General features: G+C 44.7%; 1 protein-coding gene across 3 annotated transcripts in view; it reads left to right on the top strand.

The window, feature by feature from the left end:
* Positions 1-11,917, top strand: part of cdk19 (cyclin dependent kinase 19) — a 109,108-nt gene that overhangs the window by 40,289 nt on the left and 56,902 nt on the right. For all 3 annotated transcript variants that reach the window (XM_061746545.1, XM_061746544.1, XM_061746543.1), the window contains exons 3-4: positions 785-895; positions 3,588-3,728. In XM_061746545.1, coding sequence (XP_061602529.1) covers positions 785-895; positions 3,588-3,728 — 252 coding nt within the window. The remainder of the gene's footprint in view (positions 1-784; positions 896-3,587; positions 3,729-11,917) is intronic.

The raw sequence follows: 11,917 nt of genomic DNA, 5'->3' as shown, positions 1-11,917 counted from the left end.
TTGGTCAGTATGAACTCCCAGACCAGGAAGGGCTGAGCCAGTGTCGAAAAAGTCATCTAAAAATACAGTGATGTGTAGATCACAGCACAAACCCAAACTCTGTCATGGCTTCTCTCATCAGCTGCGTTTCATTTGGTAACAAACATCCTCCAACTCCCCCAAACACATCCATTCAGTGCAGCTACGTGCTAGGTAGGACGTGACAGAAGGACATGTAGGTGTTATTTCATTATTATAGTGATGGGGTGATACATAAGCAGAGTCGAAGTCGAGTCTGAGGAGCAAAGATGGAAAGAAGGTGTGGAAATGGTAAAAAAAAACATTCATCACAGAACAACTGGAAGAGTTTTACGTCTTTGTCCTTCTGCGGTGCAGAATATAATTAAAGCACCAGAGAATCTGGGGGAATGTCAGCGTGTAAAGAATATGGGAGCAGGTCCAGGCCAGAGTCCTGCGATCACGGGTCTCCCAGACGGGTCTGCATCAAGAACCGCCGTTCATCAGCTGACGTAGATCAGCCTTTGTTAGGGAGTACGCCACACGGCTACATCCACAAATGACTCTTCAACTTTACTGTGCATGAAAAACAAAGTCACATGGAGACCCTTTGTAGAGGCGACATCTCTGGGCTCAGAGGCGAGGTCTCTGGGCTCAAAGGCGTCTGGCATGGACACCATCACAGATCCATCACAGAAGATGTTTGTGGGAATGGACGTTCACATGAAAGTGACTTAGACGAGTGTCCTGTGAATAAGCATTTACGCGTTTCTGTCGTGTCTTCCAGCTGTTGCGAGAACTGAAGCACCCGAACGTGATCGCACTTCAGAAGGTGTTCCTGTCTCACAGTGACAGGAAGGTCTGGCTGCTCTTCGACTACGCGGAACACGACCTGTGGGTGAGTCCTCCATCAGACACGCTGGTGGATCCCTCCGTCAGTCCCTCCGTCAGTCCCTCCATCAGACACGCTGGTGGATCCCTCCGTCAGTCCCTCCGTCAGTCCTTCCGTCAGTCCTTCCGTCAGTCCCTCCATCAGTCCCTCCATCAGTCCCTCCGTCAGTCCCCCCGTCAGTCCCTCTGTCAGTCCCTCCGTCAGTCCCTCCGTCAGTCCTTCCGTCAGTCCCTCCATCAGTCCCTCCATCAGTCCCCCCGTCAGTCCCTCCGTCAGTCCCTCCGTCAGTCCCTCCGTCAGTCCCTCCGTCAGTCCTTCCGTCAGTCCTTCCGTCAGTCCCTCCATCAGTCCCTCCATCAGTCCCTCCGTCAGTCCCCCCGTCAGTCCCTCTGTCAGTCCCTCCGTCAGTCCCTCCGTCAGTCCCTCCGTCAGTCCCTCCGTCAGTCCCTCCGTCAGTCCCTGCCGTCGTTACACAGACGAGCGTCTGCACCTTCAGACAAACGTCTGAACTTCAGGTCATGCAGAGATCATTAAATCAACGTTCAACCAACTCACCCAACTCACCCAACACGACCAAAACATTCAACTCACCCAACACACCCCCAACTCGCCCAACACACCCAACACACCCCCAACTCACCCAACACGACCAAAACATTCAACTCACCCAACTCACCCCCAACTCGCCCAACTCACCCAACACACCCCCAACTCACCCAACACAACCCCATTCACCCAAAACACCCCCAACTCACCCAACACAACCCCAACTCACCCAACACAACCCCAACTCACCCAATACACCCTCAACTCACCCAACACAACCCCAACTCACCCAACACAACCCCAACTCACCCAACACACCCCCAACTCACCCAACACGACCAAAACATTCAACTCACCCAACTCACCCCCAACTCGCCCAACTCACCCAACACACCCCCAACTCACCCAACACACCCCCAACTCACCCAACACAACCCCAACTCACCCAACACAACCCCAACTCACCCAATACACCCTCAACTCACCCAACACAACCCCAACTCACCCAACACAACCCCAACTCACCCAACACACCCCCAACTCACCCAACACAACCCCAACTCACCCAACACACCCCCAACTCACCCAACACAACCCCAACTCACCCAACACACCCCCAACTCACCCAACACACCCCCAACTCACCCAACACAACCCCAACTCACCCAATACAACCCCAACTCACCCAACACACCCCCAACTCACCCAACACAACCCCAACTCACCCAACAGAACCCCAACTCACCCAACACGACCAAAACATTCAACACACCCCCAACTCGCCCAACACAACCCCAACTCACCCAACACACCCCCAACTCACCCAACACACCCCCAACTCATCCAACAAACCCAACACATCCAACACGCCCAACACACCCTACATATCCAACACACCCAACAGACCCAACACACCCCCAACACACCCAACACATCCAACACATCCAAGACATCCAACACACCCAACACATCCAACACACTCAACACACCCAACACATCCAAAAAACCCAACACATCCAACACACCCTACACAACCCCAACACACCCAACACATCCAACACACCCAACACATCCAACACCCCCAACACATCCAACACACCCTACACAACCCCAACACACACAACTCATCCAACAAACCCAACACATCCAACATGCCCAACACACCCTACATATCCAACACACCCAACAGACCCAACACACCCCCAACACACCCAACACATCCAACACATCCAAGACATCCAACACACCCAACACATCCAACACACTCAACACACCCAACACATACAAAAGACCCAACACATCCAACACATCCAACACACCCAACACACCCAACACATCCAACACACCCTACACACCCAACACATCCAACACACTCAACACACCCAACACATACAAAAGACCCAACACATCCAACACACCCAACACGCCCAACACACCCAACACACCCAACACATCCAACACACCCTACCCACCCAACACATCCAACACACCCAACACATCCAACACATCCAACACACCCAACACATATTAGTGTGTTATTGCTGAAGCAGCAGGATAAAGCTGTGAAACAGAAGGAATGATAATGATACGGTCTAAATGCTGCGTATAAATACACAAATGTGCTCGCTGCAGAGTTCAGAGTAGAAAGATCGGGCCGGCTACTTTTCTATTTTTTATTTACACAGCTTGAATGCCGCCCGAGTTAAAAGCCTGAAAATACGTAGCAGTAGAAACATTTTGTCGGGAAAAGGCATAAATGCAGGTAAAAACGCACCTAGGACTTTAAAAGACTTCTTCTCTGAGCTAACTTCTTATTAAACAAACTTTTTAAGGCTGGATGTGGCTCTAGTAGTTCTTGGATCATTCCAACGGCTCTGTAAATGATTTGGGCTGGGGATGGAGGAATGCACGAAATGTACAGAAAATTATTCTGAAAGGTGCTTTTTCAAGTTCCCTGCCGTCGGCTGTCCTCCAGCTTAGCAGGTTAACTCCAGCTTTGACAGGTTTTCCTGTGAATCCCTGTGATCGCTTGTCGTTTCCCGTGAGGCGCTCGCAGCTCTGGGGAACCCCCGGAGTCAGAGGTGATGTTTTCTGGTAAGTCCTGTAGATCTGTGATGCATAAGTCCAACCAGAAGTTCTGCTTGCTCCACAGCACATCATCAAGTTCCACCGCGCCTCCAAGGCCAACAAGAAGCCCATGCAGCTGCCCCGAGGGATGGTGAAGTCTCTCCTGTATCAGATCCTGGACGGGATCCATTACCTCCATGCCAACTGGGTTCTACACAGGGATCTGGTGAGCTGTTCTCCCACTGACCCGTTCCCCTTCGCATTCGTAGGCAAGGCAAGTCTATTTGTATAGCACAATTCAACACAAGGTAATTCAAAGTGCTTTACACCAACATTAAAAGCAGCAAGACACAATTAAACAGTAAATAACAAATAAAATGAAATAAAATGATAAAAAAGAGGTAAAATAATAAAAAGCACAAGTTGTTAAAAAGTAAGGGCAGTAGAATACAGCAGGTACATCTCATTCTTAAAATGGCAAGAATTATGTTTCTATACGGTCAAAACGTACAAAGACCGGGTCAAATACAGTATTACAAAAGTAATATGTGCCGACTCGTGCGGTGAATCAGACCAATTTGACATTTCTACGTCACAATGCCTGCATTCAGCAGGGGGGCGGACCAGAAGTTACCTCTACCGGGAAGAAAAACAAACTTAGCCGCTACAACTTTGAAAAGCTCATAATTTATATGTTTCCTGTTTCCATCTGTTCTTTTAATGATTTCTATTTATTAAATAAATGGTCTCTGCTCTTGACCAGCATTTACTGCGTGCTGCCATCTTGAAACTTTGTTAGGAAAAGCGTGCAATATATAGCCCAGCGTGGAATATAAGCGTCATGGAGACAGACGGGCGAGGGAACGAGCAGAAAGAAAGTCCAGAATTAATTTAAAGAGGAATGAGTGTATACATGATCACAGAATTATTCTATTCGGATTTAAAATCAGAATAAACCAGACACTTACTTCGGAATTAAGTTTAATTCAGAATGGCCATTTTAAATCGGAATTATGTGTTTACATGGTCATTTTTACTCATTTTAAATCAGATTTAATTTTAATTCTGAATTAAAGAGGAATTAAACTTCCCATGTAAACAAACTCAATCAGAGGTTTCAACATCATAACCGTGTTCTCCAAAATAAAAGCCTCTTAAAGGACAAAGCCTGATTGTTAGACGAGTTAGAGCACACACACATATAACTGGATATCAATCCTTCTGGTCAGAACTTGTGAATCTGTTATGTAAGTAGGTGAACCGATGGTCAGAACCAAATCAACGTGAACCTTTTAGCTCCGTATAAAACAGATCTGTCACATGTGAGACCTGGGTGTGTCGCTGCCAGCGAGCCTCATTCAGGCAGAAATAAAACAACCCAACGCAGCAGATTATGTGTCAGAGGTGGGTTCCAATGCTGCTGTCACCGCTTGGTAGTCTGGAGGGAATCCACCCCTCAGGAATACTCAGATAATCTAGCCTGATTGAGCTGCTGCTTCTGGGTAATCAGGTTCAGAAGTCACAGACGACTCCATCTGCATGTTTTAGTCCACTTTAAATCTACACTCTTGTCTAATCCTGGACGCTCAAATGACTGGACATTATATAAACATGCCGGGTCATGGACGGATCCTGGTCCGGCTCTATTTGGACAGTAAACAATCAAAAGCATCATTCATTTAGGAACCACAAGCTTTTATTTACTCTGCTTGTTCCCATCGTGTCTGTAGAAATCAGGCTTCTTGTTGACTCATCTCTGAGTGACTTAGACGAGAAAGTCGTCTGCAGATCTGAATCTCACAGTTAAAAGAACACTGCTATACTATAAAAAACAGTTATTTTATCCACAATAGAACCCAGAAAACATGTCAAACTTCTCAAGTGAGGCGTTTGACCGTTTCTACCCTGCACATATGCTGTTTTTCGTCTGACAACATCCAGAACTGTTGATGGAATTTTTGGAAGTTGACCTGGTCCGGTGCCGTATAGGGCCGGACCTGCTCCAGTCCTGGAGCTCCTTTGTTCCAGATGTTTCCACCTGGTGAAGGTTCGGGACTGCTGGCATGCCAGTTCAGTACCAGGACTCCTCTGCTGTGGAGCCACGCTGCTGGCATAGATTCAGTATGTGGTTCAGCATCGTCTTGCTGAAATATGCAAGACCTTCTCCGAATAGAGAGGATGCGCATGACGTCAGAGATGCGACTTCACAGCGGGTTACGCCCACCGAGTGTCAGAAAGACTGAGTGTCAGAAAGAATGAGTGTCAGCGTAAACTTTCAGTTTGAGCAACAGGAAAACATCTGAAATGGGAAAGAGTTGTTGTGACTGTTGTGCGATTGACTGTACTCATAGATTTAGCAAGAAATCGGAGTTATCGTTTTACAGACTGAGGAAAAATAAACTAAAGAGAGACAAATGGATCGCTGCAATTCACAGAAACAACTGGATTCCAGACACCAAAACGTGGATTTGTGGTTGCCATTTTGTATCAGGTAATGTTGGATTTTTGGGTAGCTAACGTTAAACGGTCAAATCATAAAGTTCGGTGTCCTCATCACTTTAATTTCTACAACAAATCCTGCCTTGAAGTCGGACCAAGCGTCAAGACTTTTGTATCTTCAAGCTTTGCTTCGTGTATTTCCCCGGCGTAGAAATTAAGTACATATAAATATCAGGAAACTGGATTTGTGGCCAAATATTAATGTCCATGGACCACTGGTTCTTGGTAACTGTACCAAATATTAATGTCCATGGACCACTGGTTCTTGGTAACTGTACCAAATATTAATGTCCATGGACCACTGGTTCTTGGTAACTGTACCAAATATTAATGTCCATGGACCACTGGTTCTTGGTAACTGTACCAAATATTAATGTCCATGGACCACTGGTTCTTGGTAATTGTACCAAATATTAATGTCCATGGCCCACTGGTTCTTGGTAACTGTACCAAATATTAATGTCCATGGACCACTGGTTCTTGGGGTAACTGTACCAAATATTAATGTCCATGGACCACTGGTTCTTGGGGTAACTGTACCAAATATTAATGTCCATGGACCACTGGTTCTTGGTAACTGTACCAAATATTAATGTCCATGGACCACTGGTTCTTGGTAACTGTACCAAATATTAATGTCCATGGACCACTGGTTCTTGGTAACTGTACCAAATATTAATGTCCATGGACCACTGGTTCTTGGTAACTGTACCAAATATTAATGTCCATGGACCACTGGTTCTTGGGGTAACTGTACCAAATATGAATGTCCATGGACCACTGGTTCTTGGTAACTGTAACAAATATTAATGTCCATGGACCACTGGTTCTTGGTAACTGTACCAAATATTAATGTCCATGGACCACTGGTTCTTGGGGTAACTGTACGGGTCACTGTCAAGTCCAACTGCCTTTAATTTAAGCCGATAATCGGTTGTTATCCCGTCTTCTCCACTAGTTGCAGCTGTTTTTGCTGATGTTTTGCAACTCAGTGCCAGTAAGGGGGCTGGTCCAGTGGGGAAGTGATTTCAATGCAACCGAACCGCCGACCTTCCGATCATTGGACGACCCGCTCTACCACCTGAACTACTGCCCCCGCAGTGAAGAAACTGTTTCCTGGATTTTGGGGACCTTTGGGGAACTTTGGGGAAGTTTTATTGACTGACTAAGAGCTGGAAGGTTTGAAATGTGCTGATTCAGCTCTGAGCAGTTCCAGCTGATGATGACTCAAAGGTCAGGAAATGATCAGGGTCATGTGTTTTGGTGAATGTTGATTACGTTTTCAGTTCACAGCTTCTAAAACCTCTGTGTCCAAGGTGATATGACCCACCGCTAGGGGTGTAACAGTATATGTATTTGTATTGAACCGTTCGGTATAGCGTGTTCGGTTCGGAACGGAGGCGTACCGAACGAGTTTCCACACGGACATATTAAGTAGAGGACCGCACGTTGTGGAGCAGAGCGCTGCTGCAGTTGCGCTCACACCGAGAAAGTATTAATATTAAAGAAAAAAGCACTAACTAATGAAGAACTAAAGAGCTAAGCACATAATTGTGACAAGTCCAGTGTTTCCCCTACCATGAGACCCCCCGCCAGGCCTAAAAAAAAAAAACAATGATCATTTACGTTTATGAGCGCCTCTGCAGCGCTGTTCTGCAACGTGAGTCAACCTGCTTCGTTGCCTAGTAAAGCCTGAATTATTGTTCGGCGTTAAATCGATGTAGAGCCTACGCCGTAGGGTACGCAGTGACGTGCACCGTACGGCCGCTCGCTGCGTACCCTACGCCGTAGGCTCTGCGTTGGTGTAACGCGGCACCATAAATCAGCCTTTGACGACGCGAGTACCGCTGCTGAGGGCATATTATTATACATTATGTGATGTATAGAGTTTGTAGCTAGCCAACTATGGCGCCGGCCAAAAAAAGAAAAAAATATTGCGGGCGACAGACAACATTATATAAAGAAATGTTTCTGCAGGTACGTGTGTTTGTGTTTGCATGTGACGCTGCAGGGAAGCATGAAGGAAAACACAGCCCGACGACACACCATGCATCCGCGGGGTCCTAGCGCCGGCACACGTAGAGCCTATGTTATTTTGTGTGTGTGTAATAAACAACTAGCACGTTTATATTTTCCATTTTGTTTTCTTACTGTACCGAAAATGAACCGAACCGTGACCTCCAAACCGAGGTACGTACCGAACCGAGATTTTTGTGTACCGTCACACCTCTACCCACCGCACAAATACCAGCCATCCCATAATTCCCAGTAACTGTGGGCCACCAGAAGATGTGAGAAGCTGTTGTTAGTCAACGCAGCCATGAAAGGACACGTTAGAGCCGTTGCTGGTGAGCTTCTCTTCCGCTGAATAATTACCAGGATCAACAACCTCTCTTTAGTCTCTCTTTTTGTTTTGGAAACGTCGTCATGAAGCTGATCAGATAAAAACTGAGACCAGCGCTTGAACCTTTGGGTCGGGGTGTGGTGTGTGAAAAGCAAACAGGAATTTGCCAGAAACGCTGTTTTCAAACAAATAATGTTGTTTTTACTGAGTGTCTTGCGTCACGATGTGTTGACACGTCTCCGTTTCACATCCAGTCTTGGTCTTTCCAATGTGCAGAAAGTGGGTTTGTGTTGGCCGTTTGGGGCACAGACTCGTGTCCAGAAGGTGTTTTTAGTTTGGTAACCCCAAATCAGAAAACTGAAGGAAAAGACAAAGACTCTCACAATAACTTTGACTTTTATTTCTTTGCAGACTGAAGCAAATATTTCTTTCTTTATTTAATGTCAACATCATTTAAGCTCAGGAAGGCTGTAAAGCTTTTCCCACACTTTTTGCTTGGTAGGAGCAGCAGTCCTGAACTTGACTCTCGTTATTTGATATCAAAAATCTTGACGTATTTAGAAGTTACACAAATGAATAGTAATAATTTTACACAGTTTAAATATATATTGTCGTATATGTGAGTATAATATAGCAGATACCTGAGTTATTATTACCATGTGCTGTTATATGCCACTGTATATAAACACTATTTACCCTGAGCCCCTATATTCATCTATACATTACTGACCATGTTTATTTATACTCACCCCTGTATCATATTCATTACCATCGTTCTTACTCATATTTTTACACGTGTTAAAGCATACAGGACTGTCTCAGAAAATTAGAATATTGTGATAAAGTTCTTTATTTTCTGTAATGCAATTAAAAAAACAAAAATGTCATACATTCTGGATTCATTACAAATCAACTGAAATATTGCAAGCCTTTTATTATTTTAATATTGCTGATTATGGTTTACAGTTTAAGATTAAGATTCCCAGAATATTCTAATTTTTTGAGATAGGATATTTGAGTTTTCTTAAGCTGTAAGCCATGATCAGCAATATTAAAATAATTAAAGGCTTGCAATATTTCAGTTGATTTGTAATGAATCCAGAATGTATGACATTTTTGTTTTTGTAATTGCATTACAGAAAATCACAATATTCTAATTTTCTGAGACAGTCCTGTATACATATACACATACCCATATGTACACATATAGACATATACATGTACGCATATAAACATATATACATATACCCATAGGTACACATTTAACATATAGACATATACATGTACACACATAAACATATAGACATATACACATACCCACAGGTTAGACGTGTAGTTCTGGATACCGGTCGTGGCCTCCAGACCAGTATGGATTGTGGTCTTGGTCTCATCTCGGTCTCTCTGTCTCGCCAGGTCTCGGATCATTGAGACTCCGTTGCACCAAGGTGACAGAATCTGGTGATCACCAGTTCTTCCTCTTGTTAATGAACAGTTTTGTAAACTATTTCTGTTTTACATTTGATTTAATGTTTTGGTGCATCTGCATGTGTGTCCGTATTTCATTACAGTATTGTGTTTAAAATGGCCTTGTTGGAATAAATATATGGCATTAGTGGCTTTTGAATAATATTTGCATATCATTGTGATTGATTAAGCATTAGGTCTAAGCCATTTCAGTGATGCCCATATACAGTGTAATCTGACTACTATAATGGTAAATAATGCAAGTTCAAGTCGATAATTGTGTGTATCTTTAATGTTTAAAATTCATGTTTCATCTACAAATTAAGTACAATTTAAATCGGTAACATTTACTATCCATTCCTTTTCTGAGGTTATTATGTTATGTTTTAGTACTGTATTATTTTTAAATGTTGGCGGACCCCAGGAAGAATAGCTGCAGTCCTGCTGTAGCTAATGGGGATCCTAATGAAACAATGAAACAATTAAACATACACATATCTAGATATATACATACACCAGAGTCCAGAGATGTTGACACCACCTTTAGACAAGCGGAACATCGGTCTCAGTTTATCACAGTAAAGCTTAGCTATTGTTGCTGACTGTTGCTGCATGCTGTAGTGTTGACAAAGGTTTCCATGGTAACCCTGGTCTGAGGGTTCAGAGGTCACTAGTGTCCAGCTTTGTAGACACCCAAACACAAATATACTTTCTGCTCTTTCTTTGAAACGTTGTTCCTAAACCTAAACTGCTGTACATGTGTTTTATTCACCTCCTTGTTGGCACTAAACTGCCTCAAATGTGTTGCAGCAGTGAAATGCTAAGACAGCGGTAAAATAATGAATGTAATTCAATTTCATTTTATTATCCCGCGGAGGGGAAATTTGCTTCACAGTAATGAAGTTAATGAGACAAAAAAAAACATGAAATACGTTTTGTATTATTTATATTGTTCCAACTGTTTCTGTTTTGCTGTCGGGGACTAAATGAGCTGAAATCAGAGCAGCTGGGGTCGTTAAATTGATAAAAGCGTGAAAACGGTTCATTGACAGCACAAAGGGACCCGGAGCAGCGGTCCAGCTCCACGAAGGTCGCTCAGTCTTATCTGAGCCCCAGCACTTCCTCGGCGCTGCGCTCACGCCGGCCAGATAAAACTCTGCTTGTGTATCGCTGTTGTTTTAATGTCTCACTGCGCGGCTTCCTGCCATTGTGGCTACGGCATTATTTGACATCTGGCTGTTATAATTCATCCTCTTTAGCTCTTGTTGTCGCTGAGATTGCTATCTTTTCTGCAGGTGCCCGGCTGTTTGTCAGTTCCCTCTGTGGCCGAGGAACTGGAATAAACGGGTGGAAAGAAAACACGAGGAAATGACCTCCGAGGCCTTTAGCTGCTTTCAAAGATTTTTATTTAATCTTCCTGAGAGCTTTCTAGTGGATGTGAGCGGGAGGAGGAGCAGCCTGCCGTGTGACAGAGGGGGCTGTGCAGCGCTGCTGCCGTCCTTCATGTTGCGTAACTCTGGGAAGCTTTTTCTGGATCTGGGCATGTGCTTCGCTGCTTTACATTGCAGCAGGGCGGAGTGCCCATCCCCCATGTGCCTGTCCCCCCGTCCTCCCCCGTCGGAGCTTACGTAAGAGCTGCCAGCGAGTCCCCAGCCCCGCCGCCCTACATGGCCGGCCGACTCGAGGTGCTGACTGAGCGGGTGTCCTTTTCACAAGGTCGTGTGTCGTTTCTGAGTAAACGACATGGACCATCCTTCGTGTGCGTGTGCAACGCCTCCGCTCGCCCGGCTCTAGGAAACAACACGGGAGGATTTAAAAAAGAAACTTTGCTGTCAGACCGTGCGCCACTGAAATGATCATGAATGCATTTGCAGGCTTGGTGCTTTAAGAAAGGTTTAATTCACCGTATGAATTGTTACAGACTACTTTTGTAATACTGTATTTGATACTGTATTTTGACATCAAATCTTTGTACATTTTGACCGTATAGAAACGTAATTCTTGCCATTGTAAGAATGAGATGTACCTGCTGGACTCTACTGCCCTTACTATTTAACAACTTGTGCTTTTTATTATTTTACCTCTTTTCTTATCATTTTATTTGTTAT

Source organism: Cololabis saira, chromosome 18, assembly GCF_033807715.1.
Source record: "Cololabis saira isolate AMF1-May2022 chromosome 18, fColSai1.1, whole genome shotgun sequence".
Taxonomy (NCBI): Eukaryota; Metazoa; Chordata; class Actinopteri; order Beloniformes; family Belonidae; genus Cololabis; species Cololabis saira.
Note: the sequence above shows the minus strand (reverse complement) of the source record. Positions and strands in the feature narration are given on the sequence as shown.